The sequence below is a fragment of the Melanerpes formicivorus genome, unplaced genomic scaffold (assembly GCF_026170545.1).
Source record: "Melanerpes formicivorus ecotype bairdi unplaced genomic scaffold, bMelFor1.0.p_v2 SCAF_2, whole genome shotgun sequence".
Taxonomy (NCBI): domain Eukaryota; kingdom Metazoa; phylum Chordata; class Aves; order Piciformes; family Picidae; genus Melanerpes; species Melanerpes formicivorus.
The window spans coordinates 7,478,763-7,497,536 of record NW_027142354.1 but is presented as its reverse complement, the minus strand read 5'-3'; the positions used below and the strand labels follow the sequence as shown (position 1 = coordinate 7,497,536).

The 18,774-nt window shown below is 43.6% G+C and overlaps 1 protein-coding gene across 1 annotated transcript; it reads left to right on the top strand.

Moving 5' to 3' along the window:
- Positions 1-4,196: 4,196 nt before the first annotated feature.
- LOC137446802 (pantetheinase-like) lies at positions 4,197-18,030 on the top strand. Its single transcript, XM_068149771.1, has 8 exons — positions 4,197-4,407; positions 7,385-7,616; positions 7,721-7,851; positions 11,121-11,313; positions 13,689-13,980; positions 15,632-16,005; positions 17,095-17,265; positions 17,501-18,030. The coding sequence occupies exons 2-8, from the start codon at positions 7,404-7,406 to the stop codon at positions 17,642-17,644; spliced, it is 1,518 nt and encodes a 505-aa protein (XP_068005872.1). The 5' UTR covers positions 4,197-4,407; positions 7,385-7,403; the 3' UTR covers positions 17,645-18,030.
- The last annotated feature ends 744 nt before the right edge of the window (positions 18,031-18,774 follow it).

Here is an 18,774-nt window from a genome sequence, read left to right as displayed (position 1 = left end):
GCTTAAAGGCTTCTTCACAGAGCTCACTGAACCTGAGGGAAATGTTGCCATTTCCCAGCAGGACATATCTCTGTTGCTATCTGAGTTACAAGATGTCAGAAAGGCATGAAAATTACATATGTATTGTGGGTGCTTTTGATGGGCTGCATGTTGTTGAAGGAGAGTATTATTTGCAGGTAAAGATTCTTTGATTTTATTTGGACAGTGGGAAGGCTGCTGGTTAGCAGCACTGGTTAGGCCACACCTTGAGTACTGTGTCCAGTTCTGGGCCCCTCAGTTTAGGAAGGATATTGAGACACATGAACGTGTCCAGAGAAGGGCAACAAGGCTGGTGAGAGGCCTTGAGCACAAGCCCTATGAGGAGAGGCTGAGGGAGCTGGGATTGTTTAGCCTGGAGAAGAGGAGGCTCAGGGGAGACCTTGTTGCTCTCTACAACTACCTGAAGGGTCGCTGTGGCCAGGAGGGGGTTGGTCTCTTCTCTCTAGCAACCAGCACCAGAACAAGAGGACACAGTCTCAAGCTGCACCAGGGGAAGTGTAGGCTCGAGGTGAGGAGCAAGTTTTTCACTGAGAGAGTCATTCGTCATTGGAATGGGCTGCCCAGGGAGGTGGTAGAGTTACCATCCCTGGAGGTGTTCAAGAGGGGATTGGACATGGCACTTGGTGCCATGGTCTAGTCATGAGGTCTGTGGTGACAGGTTGGACTTGATGATCTTTGAGGTATCTTCCAACCTTGGTGATTCTGTAATTCTGTGTGATTCTGTAATATTTGAGGTCTCTTTGAACCTTGGTGATTCTGTGATTCTGCAGTACTTTCCTTACAGCCCATTTGCATTTTTCTCCTTTTTGATATAGTTTATAAGGAGACATCTTAGGTTTCTCTGAAAACATTTGTTTTATTAGGGGTGTTCATTCTGCTTTTCTAAAAGTCTGTGTTACAAATGGTTCAAGTGAAGACCCTGAGTTGACCTTGTACTATAATTCGTCAAGGAGGTTTCCACATATGTGTACAGAAGAGAGAGAAGTCTGAGTTTTCCTTGTCTCCACAGCGTTGCTCTTATCAGAACAGAGATCTGTTTTTATCTGCTCAGTGGTTTATACCGTTATGCTAATGGTATATCTAACATCTTTATCTAACAAAATTAAGAAACCAGATAGGACTGTAGCATTTGTGTTCACATGGATTTCCAGTGTATTGAATCTTTCACATTTTGCTCTTAGGTTCTTTTTTCGTTGTTGTTGTTTTTTAATGTGCTATAGGCAAGTAAATGTGGCTTCAGTTTGCTAGGAAACTCAACCAGACTTGAAATAACTTTCCTAGGTCACCTACTATTTGTCATCTATGACTAAATGCATATATACTATGCATAAATGCACATATAGCTTATCACGGTATCACAGTATCACAAAGGTTGGAAGAGACCTCAAAGATCATCGAGTCCAACCTGTCACCACAGACCTCATGACTAGACCATGGCACCAAGTGCCACGTCCAATCCCCTCTTGAACACCTCCAGGGACGGTGACTCCACCACCTCCCTGGGCAGCCCATTCCAATGATGAATTGCTCTCTCGGTGAAGAGCTTTCTTCTCACCTCGAGCCTAAATTTACCATGGCGCAGCTTGAGACTGTGTTCCCTTGTTCCGGTGCTGGTTGCTAGAGAGAAGAGACCAAACCCTTCCTGGCTACAACTACCCTTCAGGTAGTTGTAGAGAGCAATGAGGTCACCCCTGAGCCTCCTCTTTTCCAGGCTAAACAGTCCCAGCTCCCTCAGCCTCTCCTCATAGGGCTTGTGCTCAAAGCCTCTCACCAGCTTACAAACACATGTGTACACTGACAATATACTTTGCTAGGGTGCTGGCAAAGATCTGTCTTCTTGCAAAGTTTCAAGTTCCACTCATGAATCCTCTTGGCCTAAATAAATAACTAGATATAGTGGATCATTTTGTCATCATGACAGCTTTTATTACAATCAAATCCAACTTGTGACTGTTGAAAATTTAGTGATATTTTGCTTTTTTTGTATACTTTTTCCTGTAGATATGACTATTGCCCTAAACACATAAGGGCAGGCTGGTGGAGATGGCTTAATCACATTCTCCCTCAGCAGCAGGGCCTTTGCAGAAGGCTTGCACAGTGTAGCTGGATCCTGGAGAGCTCAAGGTAATGGGACAGCCCCGTGAGCTGGCTGACATTTCTAACATGGTCAGAAAGCCACTACAAAACAGAGTAGCAGCTTGAGAGTTATCAGTGTCCTCTATTTCAGTTCCTGGCTTGAGTTCAAGGCCACTTTACCTTTTTTAGAATAGAATTAACCAGGTTGGAAAAGACCTTTGAGATCATCGAGTCCAACCTATCATCCAACACTATCTAATCAACTAAACCATAGTCCAAGCACCCTATCCAGTCTCTTCTGGCAGATTTTCCTGGTTGCCTTCATACAGCAGATCCATATTTGCCAGCTGCCTTCTCAGTCTCCTAGTCTCCTAAATCAAGATCTCACTGAAGACAGAAGAGTAGTTTCAGAGTTTGTGGTAGCTCTGAGTGAGCTGCCACATCTCTCAATTAGGTCAGCACCAGTAAGGATCGCTGTTCGTCATACAATACTACTGCTTTGCTGATGTTCCTGTTTGTTTTACTTTTCCATAACTAGGTACTAAGTGATGGTCATCTGGTAAGTCAGACAAGTACATCAAAGCCAGTTTTGAGTGTAATACTCTTCATGAGCTGGTACGAAAAGGACCCTCTACACACAGAGCAAGCTTCACCATGATTTCACTGCATGTTCTCACATGCTTGTTTCTGTAATGCTAATTAACAATAAGGGATAATAATGGTAAATAATTTTAATAACCATAATTATAATAACAGTCTATTTCCTGGGTTGTCTTATCTAACTGGACAGACATTTTGCTGCAAAATCAATTTGATTTGTTGACTTGAGGCAAAAGTAAACTACTCTGCTGGGCAGTTCTGAATGTGGTTTTATGTAGTAGTGTTGGTTGCCTTAGGGTTGACCTTGATGCTGAGAACAATAGAAAGTAAATTCTTCTGACTCTGTGTGGTAGGATTCAGGCACATAGCAGTGGCTTGTTGCCCAATAACAACTGATTTTTAAGTCTTTGAAATTTTTGGTGGAACGTTTCCACAGCACTATTCCACTCAGTGTTTGAAAGCATGCTCTTCTGAATCAGAAATTAGCAGAACCTTTGAGGACTGATGTTTGAACTTTAATCATTTACTTGGAAAAGAAAACAAGCCTTAAAACAATGTTGTTTCCAAAGCTTGGCACACAGTATAATGTATTGTCATGCCATGCTCAAACTTTGTTGAAGGATGTGGTGGCATAGACCTCCTGGGCCACATTGTGATGTCAAGCCCATCCAACATTGTGTTTTTGATTTGGTTACAAGTTCAGTGAGTTGTGACATTCTTCCACTCCCTAACCATACCTGAAACTCCTGTTCCTTGGGAAACTCCTGCTGCCTCAATCATAGCCCATTCTGGAAGGAGTCAGAATTACATGAATAGAATTGTGGCCAAATGAAAATGATACTGACCAAAATCAATTGGCTTGCAAGCCTATAAACAGCCATTCTAAGCGAGACCCTTAGAGTTCTGCAGGACTGCAGGAGGCTGTGACCCTGTATATTCTGGTATTCTGGGGTGCATTGAGAGTGTGACCAACAGGTTGAGGGAGATTCTCCTTCCCCTCTACTCTGGTGAGGCCACACCTGGAGTACTGTGTCCAGTTCTGGGCTCCTCAGTTCAAAAGAGACAGGGAACCTGGAGAGTCCAATGGACTGCCACAATGATGACTGGGGGACTGGAGTATCTCTTTTATGATGAGAGGCTGAGAGACCTGGTACTCTTTAGCCTGGGAAAGAGGAGACTGAGAGGAGATCTTATGAATGCATATAGATATCTAAAGGGTGGAGGCCATGAAGATAGGGCTGGGCTGGTTTTATTGGTGCCTTCCAATAGGACAAGGGGCAATGGGCACAAACCAGAATACAGAAGGCTTCACTTAAATGTAAAGAAAAACTCCTTTACTTTGGAAGTGACTCAGCACTGGAACAGACTTCCCAGAGAGGTGGTGGAATGTCCACTGGAGAATTTCAAAACGTGCCTGGACATGTTCTTGCGCAACCTGATCCAGGTCAACCTGCCTTAGCAGGGGGGTTGGACTAAGTCCCTGGAGATCCCTTCCAACCTCTAGCATACTCTGATTCCCCCTGAGCTGGGGCACCTCTCAGGACAGATTCCACAAAAACTTCAGGGAACAGATTTTGTGAGGATTTAAAAGAGTAGATTCCACAAAGATTTTCAAGATCATCTGCCGAGAGATGCTGACAAAGAGAAAGGGCACAAAGATTGTCTGCTGACAGATCCTGACAAAGGAGAACAGTGAGTAATTAACTACAGCTGGATTTTGTGAGGTTTCAAAGATCTTTTGGCGCTGACAATTTATTACAACTTGCAAAAGGAGAGCAGCTTAACCCCTACATCTGTGTGTGTCTATTAGCCTGTCTGTGGGATTCAATCCAGGGAACTTCGTTGTCAGTCTCGTGTGAACCTTGCTATTTTCAAATCTTTAATCATAGAATCATTTGGCTTGGAAGGGACCTTAAAGATCATCTATTTCCCACCCCCCTGCCAATTAGGTCACTGTAAATTTTATTAAATCACTCTGATAATTGCTGATGATTAAGTATTGTTAAGAAACGTTCAATCTAATCTTGTGATTTACTCTAAGAGTGTTTATAAATCTTAAATTGTTACTACCTCAAGGCTGTGTAGGATCAGCGTAGTAGGTAATAGAGTGAGTTTCACCACTGCACTGTCTCAAGTCACACTTTAACAAATTCATATTAAAATCACTTCTGCAAGTGCTTTTGGCTGTGATTATTGAGGTGATTTAAACACTCATCTGTGGTAGAGGAGCCTGCTAGAGTCTTTCCGGCCACAGCTTTAGGGTGTGGAGAATTTCCTTGCAACAAAACTAATGATATCTGTGTCACCTTCTTCAAGCAGTCAGGTGGGTCCATACCAAAAATCCTCAAAATGAGCCATTTTGCAGCTGCATATGTGTCTTCCTTTGAAATGGTTGCTCATAGTGGTGTTAGGGGGAGGCAGGTATAGGGAAAGGCTAGTGAAGAGGTTGAATGCACTGGCAGCTGCCCTGGTTTAGGCCCTGCCAACTGCACTTTCAAAACAAGTGGGCTGGATTACTTGGCTAAGATTTCTTTGTGTGGTTAACTCTTTTGTTTGTTCTGCAAGTTTGTTTTGAAATAACATTTTTTTTTCATGTTTAATTTGGCCAATGTCTTAAAATAAATAATACTTGCAGAATACAAAATGCAATTTTTGGACAAAGTGAATGTTGTAAACCCAAGATTTTAGTTTGGAAATGTATTAAATTGTAACCCTGTACAATTCATATACTAGAGGTAATGGAAAACACTCTGCTTGTTTGTGGAGAAAAAGTAATGTGTCTCTATATATCTTTCTGTACACTAGGATGTGGTGGTAGTTACAGCTAAGCAGCATAACTGTGTGCTCTTGAGTAAACTGAGCAGCTTCTGGTTTCCCCACTGAGTTAATTTACTCACCCCTGCCCACATTTCCTTACTGCTGTGCAGTGATTGCATGGTTGCAGATGTGAGCTTTCACACAGTCTGTACAGTAAGATTATCCCTTTGAATAAGGAGTGGTTTTCCATGCAGTCTCTCTTAGCAGAAAAGAAGGAGCACAACTACAATCTGAAGAGAGACTACCTCTACTGCTAGGATGCAATTTGATGCTACCTCAAGTTGTTTCACAAAAGTAAATCCTCAGATAACTGGCAGCCCCAGGCAGTAGCAGAGACAGGGGAAAGGGCAGTACAAGCATGGGAAGAACAGATGAGGAAGGTGGAGGTGTGAAAAGCAGAGGGAGCTCTGGGGTAAGCTTCCTTTTACATTGCCCACAGCCATGCAGAGCCTGGACTGCTGCAGCTTCCAAGTTTTATTTAGTGGGTTCAGTAGGTTGGTTTGTTTAACTGGCATTAATTTCTTGCTCCTGGGTGTGCTCCCAGATCTGCAGGCAGTATGTGATGGTGCCCTATCCCACTGTACTACAGAAACCCCTGTCATGGTGGTGTGACATGAACTTTGTAAAGCCCCTGTGCTTGCAACTTTTTCTGCTCAGCCCTGCCAGGGCAGTCACATTTCTGGGCTGTTGTTCTAGCAGTTTTTAAACAAGGGAGCATTTGCTGCTTCCTCCTTCAGACTTATGTCTGCTTGTATTTAAGGTGACTCATTGTGTATTTCATTTGGTAAGAAAAATAGGGTGAGGGAAATATACTCCAATGCTACATTACTTCAGTTATCACTGAAATCTCTTGCAGTCTTTTAAAGGCTCATATTTAAGGCTCCTGAATGAGCATGCTGTATCTAGTAATGGAAGTACTGCAAAGCACAGAAGCAGTGAACAATGCTATATGCAAATCAATGTTTCTAATGGTTGAAACCCTCAGTCAGTGGATTTCAACTTCCTGCTCTGTTTTAAGGAACTCCTCAGTGCTTGCAATCACCCTAAATTCTGTCTTTTCTGAGACAACTCTACTATGATAGTTTGCTTGTAGTTGAGGGTAGGCAGCCTATTCTGCTTCCCACTATTCAGAAAGACTTTTCCAGATGAGAATACTGCAGCTAAAAAGTACTTACTTGCCTGATTGCAGGGGAAAACATTCCCTCTAGATGCAGATTTTTCTGACAGATGGCTGTTGGAAAGTGATACATAGCTAAACAGAAGTAACTAGGAATACCACTGGGATAAATGCAAGGGTCAGGTGTGGTTGTATTGCTAGCAACTAATGACAGTAAGGTTGTAATGACAGGACTTTGATACAAAGAAACTCAGGGAAGCAAGTGGCATACACTGACACATAGCCCAGGAATTAGGGAATCTGAAGACATTAGAGTAAACCCATCTTTAAGACCCTCAGTTTTGCTACTCAAACTTCACAGAAGACTAGCTCCAGGAGTGCCATATCCACCTTTCACCTCAACTTTGGTTGAGCCAACACAGATAGCAAAAGTCAATTGCAATCAGTGACAGAGAAAAGTGTAACAATGAAACTTGAACTGCTCTTTCTAGCCGTGTGTTCAGTGACTTGATTTTATATTGGTACAATTAGTCTCGGCATTGCTCAGCACTGCACCATCCTTACTGTGTACTTTTATTCTTTCCAGTATGTCACAGTAACAGTCAATTCCTGGTTACTGGCAGGGCTACACTGTAACTTCCCAGATTGATCAATAGAAGTTTATTTCCAAAGCAAACTCATTAGTCTTTACTTCTCCTCTTTCTGTCCACTTTATATTCTCCATGCCCACCCTAGAAGCTGCAAGACACCAGCCATGCTCACTTCCCAGCTTCTCCTGCATGCTGCAGTGTTGGGACTCACAATCCTTCAGGCCCTTGCCTCCAGCACCTTCATTGCAGCCATCTATGAGCATGCAGTCATCCTGCCAGATGCCACTGACAAGCCTGTTTCTCCTGAGGAGGCTCTGGCCCTGATGAACAAAAACATGGATGTCTTGGAAGGGGCCATCAAGGAAGCTGCCCAACAGGTACAAGGTGTATTTTGAGCATTGTTAATTTGTGTATTCTTCTGCTGCTTTCCATCCTGGTTATCCATTGATGGACGAATTCTTAGTGGAATCTGTTGTGTCAGGGTGCCCACATAATTGTGACTCCTGAAGATGGCATCTATGGCTGGCATTTCACGAGAGAAACCATCTACCCCTACCTGGAGGATATCCCTGATCCAGCAGTGAACTGGATTCCCTGCACAGACCCTACAAGGTGAATCTGGTGTTTTTCTTTCTGCAGTGATTTGTGTGTGTGGAGGGTTGAAATTACCCCACAACTAATTTGTAGAAATTAGCCTCCCCCCCAGATAAATTGCCAGACTAGCTCAGCTATATTTAAAAGCAAATTGCAATCTAGAAATATGAAATGCAATGAGTATGTACAAAATATACAAAGCATGTACAATATACATATATATTTACAGTTTATAAACAACACAGAAACTCCTCAGTTCCCCCTGAATGGATCCAGGGAATCTGTTCACCTCCACCCTGCTCCCTGTTACCCTGCACAGTAGTCAAAACAGATACCCTGGCAAGGCCACAGGAGAGAGAAAGAGGAAAGTAGCAAGCAGAGAAAGAGGAAAGTAGCAAGCAGCAGCGACAGAAGAACAGAGAGGAGAGAGAACTGTTTATACCTCTGCTCTGTATGCCCCTTAGCAATCCAATAAATTATATAGACCTTACCATTATTTTCCTTTGGCATCCAATGGGAATTTATTTTACTTTTAGCCTTTGCAGTCATGGACTAGGCTAAAGTTCCCCCTTCAAACTGTAACAATGTGATTTCAAACTAGTGGGTCAGAGAGTCATGAGCTGCTTGCAATAAAAGCCTAAGAACTGCGAATGCTTTTGACACAACAGCAAGTTTCAATCAAAGTTTTATACAAAGGTAAGTTACATGACAAAATATAACAAGTCCAAGACTAATTGATGAGAGTACATTTAAAAAAAACACAAAACAACCAAACAGCTTTTTTTCTTGAATTGGACACTTTCCTAAAAGCGAAATTCAACCAATATGCAGACTTTAGCTTACTGACTGTACAGGAAGCATCTTGATTTGGGTGTCTGGGAAAAGCTTTAATGCCAGAACATGCTGCTTCTCATGAGGACAGACTGAAGGAGCTGAGGCTGTTCAGTCTGGAGAAAAGGAGCCTCCCAGGTGACCTAATTGTGGCCTTCCAGTATCTGAAGGGGGCCTACAAGGAGGCTGCGGAAGGACTTAGTATAACAGGTAGTGATAGGACTAGGGGGAATGGAATGAAGCTGGAGGTGGGGAGATTCAGACTGGACGTGAGGACCATGAGAGTGGTGAAGCCCTGGAATGGGTTTGTCCGGGCAGGTGGTTGAGGCCCCGTCCCTGGAGGTGTTTAAGAGCAGGCTGGATGAGGCTCTGGGCAGCCTGATCTAGTGTGGGGTGTCCCTGCCTATGGCAGGGGGGTTGGAACTAGATGATCCTTGTGGTCCCTTTGAACCCTGACTGATTCTATGATTCTATGATTCATTCTGCTTTCAGGGCTTTTTTTCATATTATTTTGAATAGAACGGATTTTATGTTCTTAATATACACTTGTTTTTATTTGCTTTGTTAGTTTGTTTGCTTTTTCTTACAAGTGCTGTGTTCAAACAAAAGCACACATGCCATTTCTGTGAGCAGCCAAGAACTAGTTACTGAGCAGCTAATAATAAACTTCATGAGTTCAGTAGTCAAAAGTCCAAACTTCTGAGTTTGGGCTACAAGCCCAGAAACATTTAATCTTAGTTTTTCATATTTAAGATCAGATAAAATCCACATTGCTAGAGTCTGTACTGTAGAATAGAATAGAATAGAATAGAATAGAATAGAATAGAATAGAATAGAATAGAATAGAATAGAATAGAATAGAATAGAATTAACCAGGTTGGAAGAGACCTTTGAGATCATTGTGTTTAACTCATCATCCAACACCATCTAATCAACTAAACCACAGCACCAAACACACCATCAAGTCTCCTCCTAAACACCTCCAGTGATGGTGACTCCACCACCTCCCCGGGCAGCCCATTCCAATGGGCGTTCATGCTCCCTGTGAAGAATTTCTTCCTAACATCCAGTCTAAACCTCCCCTGGTGCAGCTTGAGACTCTGTCCTCTTGTTCTGGTGCTGGTTGCCTGGGAAAAGAGACCAGCTCCCACCTGGCTACAACCTCCCTTCAGGTAGTTGTAGACAACAATAAGGTCTCCCCTGAGCCTCCTCTTCTCCAGGCTAAGCAACCCCAGCTGCCTCAGCCTCTCCTCATAGGGCTTGTGCTCCAAACCTCTCACCAGCTTTGTTGCCCTTCTCTGGACACGTTTCAGCAAGTCAACATCTTTCCTAAACCAATCTGTCATACAAGCATCATATTCTATCAGGTACAGGATAACCTGTAGTTGAGTGCTGGACTTTCTATCTGTACCACATGCAATAAGTACTCAGTAATTGAACTACAGCTATGGTCTGCCTTTTTCACCATGGCTTTCTACATCTGCTCAATGATGATGTACTTAGAGCATATTATTACATCTGTGAGGGTGTAATTCCTCAGTGGTCTAGAGAGGAAGACTCACAGCAGACAGAAGTGCATAAGTAGCTGAGACATACGTAGCTAAAATACATGGAGTCTTTCACTCACTGAAGGTGATCTGTGGGATACTGTGTGTCTGAGCAGATCTTTATTCCAGTTCTTTGCACAGTGAGTTGTTGTGAATGTGATCTGTGGTGTTCCCTTAGTGAATGTGATCTGTGGTGTCCCTTCACTGCTCCTAATTGGCATTTTCATTAGTGGCTTTTGAGAATGTAACACCTATTATCACAGTCTGGCATGCCCTGTTCTTTGGTGCTATATATGTGTCCTGCCTGGTGGTCCTCCTGTGTGGCCCATGCACACCTTGCAAAGCCACATGCATTACCAACTTCAGATGGATGTCTGCTCTCTTTCTGGCTTGGTATGGTTACTTCAGAGATGGTGTCAGTTTATGACACATGACTCATGAATGTCCAACTGCTGTTTATGCCATGACCAGAGGATTGTGTGCTTCCAGCTGGGGGAGGAAATTAATTGCTGTGACGATACTATTCCACAGCTCAGCTCTGCTTGGTGTTTCATAGGCCCAGAGCTTCAGTCCTCAGGTGCCACTGTGCTAAACACCAAGTTTGTATTTTCCTCTGCCCAGCAATTCCTCTCCTACCCTTTCCCAGCCTTAGAATTATTTGCTTGCTGCACAGCGCATTCCAGGTGCCAAGGGGTGCTGACAGGCAGCCCAGGGGAGGCATGTCCTTCTGGACACCAATGAGAGGGCTCCAGGGCCTCAAGGTGCAGGAGGCAGCCCTGTGTATCTGCCTGCCTTGCCATGACAGCAGGATAGAAAGTGCTGCCAGCAGGCCCTCAGCACGCCAGTGATGGACACCACAGGCAGATTTTAAAATGATTTTTATTTGTTCTTTTCCCTAAAATACATTAGATTTGCTCCTGCTCCAGTGCAGAAACGACTCAGCTGCATGGCCAGGCAGAACTCCATCTATGTGGTTGCAAACATTGGGGACAAGAAGCTGTGTAACTCCAGTGATCCCAGCTGCCCCAGCGATGGTCGCTATCAGTACAATACCAATGTTGTCTTTGATCCAGAGGGGAAACTGGTGGCTCGTTACCACAAGGTAAAGTGGCCGTGGAAATCAGGAGCTATTTTTCCACTACTTCCAAAATGTCTCCGCTTGGCATGAGAATTAAATGCCACTCATTGCCTCATGGTAGATTTTTGTTTCTGTTTTATAATTCAAAAGAATTTCTCTCTTGCTGTGAAGTGTTGACTCCAGATTTGCAATTGCTGTCATATTTCTCACAAGAGATTGGAATGAAAAGTGATTTCTCAAGTCCAATTTAGTGGCATAGGGTTTTGTTTGACTTCGGTTCATGAACTCTCTCTTACTGGAAGTCCTGCCTATGAAGTATGTTTAGTGGCAGATTTTCACCAGACTACCTCTTCATGTTCCAGGATTTTACAAGGTTCATCTGCATCTTGTCTTAGATGAGCAGTCTGATTTAAGGGCCTACAGGAAGGCTGGGGAAGGACTTCTCAGGATCTCAGGTAGTGATAGGACTAGGGGGAATGGAATGAAGCTGGAGGTGGGGAGATTCAGGCTGGATGTGAGGAGGAGGTTCTTCACCATGAGAGTGGTGAAACCCTGGAATGTGTTGTCCAGGGAGGTGGTTGAGGCCCCGTCCCTGGGGGTGTTTAAGACCAGGCTGGATGAGGCTCTGTCCAGCCTGATCTAGTGTGGGGTGTCCCTGCCCATGGCAGGGGGGTTGGAGCTAGATGATCCTTGTGGTCCCTTCCAACCCTGAATGAAACTATGAAACTATGAAACTAAGATGGACTCTTTCCTGAACTTGGTTTTTTTTTTAACTAATGATGTTTTGCAAAGCAGGAATTATCGTGGCAAAACCACAAGACATAAGCTGAGTGTGAAGACAGATGAGGGCATTGAAACATTTTCACTCAATGAATATATCTGCTTCCAATTTTATACACTTGCCTGCAGGGTTCATCAATGTTTAGGGCTCATCTGCCAGATAGCATGCCAATGTGGCTAAACTGAAGTCAGTTGTTTAATGTGCTACAGGCAATATTTCACCTGGTTTACCTGGCTCTGAGGTGACCTTGCTGTGGCCTTCCAGTATCTGAAGGGGGCCTGCAAGAAGGCTGGGGAGGATATCAGGTAGTGATAGGACTAGGGGGAATGGAGTGAAGCTGGAGGTGGGGAGATTCAGACTGGATGTGAGGACCATGAGAGTGGTGAAGCCCTGGAATGGGTTGTCCAGGGAGGTGGTTAAGGCCCCGTCCCTGGAGGTGTTTAAGCCCAGGCTGGATGAGGCTCTGGCCAGCCTGATCTAGTGTGAGGTGTCCCTGCCCATGGCAGGGGGGTTGGAACTTGATAATCCTTGTGGTCCCTTCCAACCCTGACTGATTCTATGATTCTATGATTCTTCAGATACTCTGACAGGACATTTATTTGTGAGCAAACTGGGTGAGTGGGACCCTAGTAACGTGAGTCTAATCCCCTGTGTGCCAGTGTGGCATGACCCAGGCACTAAGTGGCAAGTTCAATAAACTCAAACCTCTTTTCTTGTTCTGTACACATCTTTATTCTCCATGCCACATGCCACTCTTTTAGCAAATACGAATGTGAAGAAAGAAAGAAAATGTTGGGAAGCTGAGGATAGGATAGGATAGGATAGGATAGGATAGGATAGGATAGGATAGGATAGGATAGGATAGGATAGGATAGAATAGGATAGGATAGGATAGGATAGGATAGGATAGGATAGGATAGGATAGGATAGGATAGGATTAACCAGGTTGGAAAAGACCTTCAAGATCATCAAGTCCAATCTATCACCCAACACTATCTAATCAACTAAACCATGGCACTAAGTGCCCCATCCAGTCTCTTCCCTGAACACCTCCAGTGATGGTGACTCAAATGTTGCTAACTTGTATTTTTATGTTGGCTAAAATGATCTATTTCCCCCCATTGCCACTGCCTTTTTTCTTCTTTGCTCTGTAGTCTCCCAGTGCTGTTATGCTTCCTGCTGGAGCTGTGTGCTTCCAGTCTGTGTACTTCTGTGCATCTCTACACCAGGGTCATAAATTCTGTCTTTGGGAACTAGATCCTTCATGCTTCTCTTCCTTTATTTTTAATTTTTTAATGTGCACCTTTCAGGTCACCAGAATTATAAACTTGGTGGGGAGAATGGAAAGATTATTCTTTACAGGAGTTGCAGGTGGCTAACACCAACAGACATGCAGATAGCAGCCTGCTTTCCTAGCTAGATGCCATGGCAATTTGTTTGCCCATATCCACCTTTTGTGCCCTGTGGTCACCACACAATTTTATCTTGACTTCCTATACGTGAAAGCTTCAAACATAGGTCAAAACACTTCTCTGATTGTTCTGAATAGTTTTAGGAAGCGACTCCAGGATATTGCAATAAGTGCTTTTAACCAGTGTCTATTTTTCTTCCCCTGCAGTATAATCTCTTTCTGCCAGAAACTCAATTTGACTACCCAAAAGAGCCGGAAGCTGTCACCTTTGAGACCCCCTTTGGGAAGTTTGGCATTTTCACTTGCTTTGACATCCTTTTCCATGAGCCTGCTGTGGTCCTGGTGAGCAAGTTGCAGGTGGACACCGTGCTCTTCCCGACGGCTTGGATGAATGTCCTGCCATTTCTGACTGCAGTTGAGTTTCATTCTGCCTGGGCTATGGGCATGGGTGTCAACTTCTTAGCTGCCAATACACACTGCACCAACATATCTATGACAGGTAAGCAGTTCTAACTCTGAAAAACATTTATAACCATGAATTCTTTTATCCCTCTTCTACAAGGTAACTTTAACTGGAATGTGAAGAGTCTGGTCACCAGATTTTAAAGCTGACAAATCCTCTCTCTACTGGTGCCATGTAATGCACAGCAAAGAGTGGGATGTTTTCTTTGCTCTATCTTCTTAGGATTTTCCTTTCTTTCTTTTAGCACCTCTAAACAGGTAATGAGTTACTGCTCCTTCTACCTGAGGAAAAACATCTGAAACTTAGGCTCTTTACCTTTCCACCTCTAAGTCTGGGACTGAATGCCAAACTGTACCTACAGTTGTACACTACATATATGACTCCATTTATTCTGGCCAAATGAAAGACTTATTTGTAGCTACATTTGACAGTCATGGAAAAGCATTAAAAAGAAATTTTCAGACCTGTTGCAGTAACACTGCCAAAAGCCTGCATTTCTTTTTAAGAATCTAGCATTGATTTTCTAGATCTTACTTTATAGGATTATTTCAGCTAGGCTAGTATCTTCACTGAGCTGTGAAACCACAGTAATGGCTTGGGGCTTCTCATTTGAAATGCCTGATAGGCTACTGCTTGTCCATTTTATGTGGCTCTTCAGCAGTGATGGGTATGACAGATGTTCTTTGATGTCTCTTGTCACTTGACACTGCTCAGGTGTGAATTCCCCATGTAGAGATGAGTCTCTCTGCTAGTGTAAGTGGGGATAGACAGCTGCTATTTCTTGTGTGTTCACCGGAACAGGTCTATGATACTCACCTGTGTTGTGTTTTGTATTGTCTCAATCATATAGGGTCCTTTTACATCAATTAGCTGAGAATAAAGAAATTCTCAAGCAACAATGTTTCATGCAGCTGAGAAGAGGACTAGGGAGGCCATAATCACAAGCATAAATATAACATCCTCTGTCTATACTGAAATGCTACTCTTTGCCAAAGCATGAGGGCTGCTAATGGTCACCTTAGGTGAGACTGAAATTTTTGTTATATAATAGTGGAGCACAAGCCCTATGAGGAGAGGCTGAGGGAGCTGGGGTTGCTTACCTTGAAGAAGAGGAGGCTGAGTGGAGACCTTATTGCTGTCTACAACTACCTGAAGGGAGGTTGTAGATAGGTAGGGGTTGGTTTCTTCTTCTAGGCAACCTCCAGCAGAACAAGAGGACACAGTCTCAAGCTGTGCTGGGGGAGGTTCAGGCTGGATGTTAATAAGTTCTTCATAGAAAGAGTGATTGGCCATTGGAATGGGCTGCCCAGGGAGGTGGTAGAGTCACCATCTCTGGAGGTGTTTAAGAAGAGACTGGATGGGCTGCTTGGTGCCATGGTTTTGTTGATTAGATTGTGTTGGATGATAGGTTGGACTTGATCTCAAATGTGTTTTCCAACCTGGTTAATCCTATCCTATCCTATCCTATCCTATCCTATCCTATCCTATCCTATCCTATCCTATCCTATCCTATCCTATCCTATCCTATCCTATCCTATCCTATCCTATCCTATCCTATCCTATCCTAACCTGTCCTGTCCTGTCCTGTCCTATCCTAATTCTATTCTATAAGTTGGCAAGAGGCAGAATTGAAAAACCAATATGAAATTCTTCATTCTTTATAGACTGACCATTATGCTCTCCTCAGGGAGTGGTATTTATGCACCAGATGGAGCCAGAACATACTACTACAATATGAAAACTGAGGATGGTCACCTCCTCATTGCTGAACTAGATTCACACCCTCGCCTGTCTTCTGCTTCCTCACCTGATGTCAAGTGGAACTCATACGCGTCGAGTGTTGAAAGGTTTTCACTCAATGACCATGAATTTAGAGGACTCATCTTCCATGACGAGTTCACTTTCACTGACATCACTAAACCTGAGGGGAACCTCACTGTTTGCCAGAAAGACCTCTGCTGTCACTTGAGCTACAAGATGGCAGGGAAAAGAGAAGATGAAGTTTATGTGCTGGGTGCTTTTGATGGGCTTCATGTTGTTGAAGGACAATACTATTTGCAGGTAATGACACTTTGGAGAGGGTTTAGTTACTTTAGGAATCTTCTTTACAGGAGAAACCTTCAGCTGCATAGGGGAAAAAGGCAATGCCTTTCTTGTGTGATGGAGTCCTGATGTCACGCTCCTTCGCAAAGGGAAGTAGTTGCTATACCATCTGAGCCTGCTTACCTTTAAATCCAACAAAAGCAGTGGAGGTCACTAAACCTCTGAAGTTTCTCACTGATTTTTCCTTTAGGCGTGCCATGTTGGCTAAATTCAGGTCCTCTTTTTGTGACTCTCTGAAATAAGTGTTCTGAATCATTTCTAATCTTCATCAAATGTGTTAAAAATCATATCTATCTTTATGAAAGATATGATTCTCTTTGGAGAATAAATCTTATGAGGAGCAACTGAGGGAGCTGGGGCTGTTTAGTTTGGAAAAGAGGAGGCTGAGGGGTGACCTTACTGCTGTCTAGAATGACCTGAAAGGACATTATAGAGAGGCTTGTGCTGGTCTCTTCTCACAGGTAATAAGTGATACAAGAGGGAATGGCCTCATGCTGCAACTGGGTAGCTTTAGGCTGGACATTAGGGAAACATTTTTCACTGGAAGAGTGGTCAGGCATTGGAATGTGCTGCCTAGGGAGGTGGTTGAATCACCAACCCTGGATGTGTTTAAAGGTCATTTGATTGTTGTGCTTGGGGATACGGTTTAGCATATTTGACTGTTGTGCTTGGGGATATGGTTTAGGGGTGAACCTTGTAGAATAGGGTTGTCGGTTGGACCTGGTGATCCTGAGAGTCTTTTCCAACTTGAGTGTTTCTGTGATTCTGTGATTTATTAAATACACTGGTAATTTAATGTCAGAGATGTTGATTTTTTGTCATTTACTCAAATGGCATGTGACTTCTAGTGGAAATGTCCACTCCTCTCTTTTAACCAAGTGTTTGGGAAGACAGAGAGTTACACCCTGGCTGAATTTACTTAAAACCTTCTTTACCTTCATACTTAAGTTACTGTGCCTATCTATTATTCTTTAGTTACTTCTGTTAGTCAATATGCTATTTGCATATCAGCTGCTACAGGATATTGCTGTCTTCCCCTCCTCACAGATATGCACGCTGCTCAAGTGCAAGAGCACAGACCTGAACACATGCGGGCAGCCAGTGGAGACAGCTCAGACCAAGTTTGAGATGTTCTCCCTCAGTGGCACGTTTGGCACCAACTATGTCTTTCCAGAAGTCTTGTACAGCGAGGTGCAGCTGGCACCTGGGGAGTTTGAGGTAATGGGGCACCCTCGAGCTGTGTCATGTGGAATAGTAATGAAATAAACTGTCTTGAAACAGCCAAAGTGAACTTGCTCATAGTGAATAAGTAGATGGATTAAATGCCTTTTAATGAAGTAATTAGTAAGAGATGTGGTCTGACATGCCTTCTTCCTGTTTTGTCACATCTTTCTGAGCTGTTAGCATGTCCATGTGGCTATTCTCATCATGTCCTCTTACTGTTTTCAATCAGGTGTTGAATGATGGCCGCTTGGTAAGCAAGACACGACCAACAAAACCGGTCGTCACTGTGACACTTTTTGGACGATGGTATGAAAAGGATCATCTTGAAATAAACCCCACAAGCACCAACTTGCCACAATATTTCCATAACTGAAGCTGTACACTGTTAATCTTATGGCTAAAGGAGATACTGCATCCTCTACTACAGCAATCCCAATTGTGTTTCTTATTTAGAGTTGCTCAAACTTATCAGTGTTCTTTGTTTAGTAATTATGCAGCCATAATATTTTATTGCTACTACTTGTTGGGAAGTATCTACGCTATTTCATAAGATTACTAACCTTTTATTAGTGCAAAATGGCAGTTATGTTTCTCTGTTTTCTGGACTTTTGTTTTTCTAGCAATCAGAAAAGCTGTGTTGTGAGCCGGAGGATACATTCTTACTGAAATAGCATTGCCTAATTTGTAATTGCAGATAATTATGAGAACAGTAAATAAAAACAGTGAAAGCTGCTTTATGGCACTATTCTACAAAAAAAAGCTCAAGAATGCTTTATCTCTGATATATTAGTTGCACTTCCCCTCCCTGTTTGTGTTGCTTTGGTTTTATTGCCTTCATGCCATTGGTGCCTGTTGTCTGGCACATGGCAGCACAGAATAGTCATAGAATCAATAAGGTTGGAAAAGACCTCAGAAATCATCAAGCCCAACCTATCACCCATGACTAACTAAACCACAGCTTCAAGTGCTACATCCAAACCTTTTGTGAACACCTCCAGGGATGGGGACTCCACCACCTCCCTGGGTAGCACATTCCAATGACCAATTACTCTTTCTGTGAAGAACTTTCTCCTCACCTCAAGCCTAAACTTCCCCTGGTGCAGCTTGAGACTGTGTCCTCTTGTTCTGGTGCTGGTTGCCTGGGAAAAGAGACCAACCCCCACCTGTCTACAACTTCCTTTCACATAGTTGTAGAGAGCAATAAGGTCTCCCCTGAGCCTCCTCTTCTCTAGGCTAAGCAACCCCAGCTCCCTCAGCCTCTCCTCACAGGGCTTGTGCACCAAACCCCTCCCCACCTTTGTTGCCCTTCTCTGGACACGTTCCAGCAAGTCAACATCTTTCCTGAACTGAGGGGCCCAGAACTGGACACAGGACAGCACAGGACACTAACGAGTGCTGAGTCCAGGGGGAGAATGACTTCCGTGCTCCTGCTGGCCACACTGTTCCTGATACAGGCTAGGAAGCCTTTGACCTTGGCCACCTGGGCTCACTCCTGGCTCATGT

What these genes read in the sequence shown, in the direction of transcription:
- LOC137446802 (XM_068149771.1), top strand. Translation starts at nt 7,404, where the DNA reads ATGCTCACTTCCCAGCTTCTCCTGCATGCTGCAGTGTTGGGACTCACA. An exon ending in TGGTGGCTCGTTACCACAAG is followed by an intron (nt 11,314 to 13,688) that starts GTAAAGTGGCCG and finishes CTTCCCCTGCAG; the next exon opens with TATAATCTCTTTCTGCCAGA. An exon ending in AAGGACAATACTATTTGCAG is followed by an intron (nt 16,006 to 17,094) that starts GTAATGACACTT and finishes CCCTCCTCACAG; the next exon opens with ATATGCACGCTGCTCAAGTG.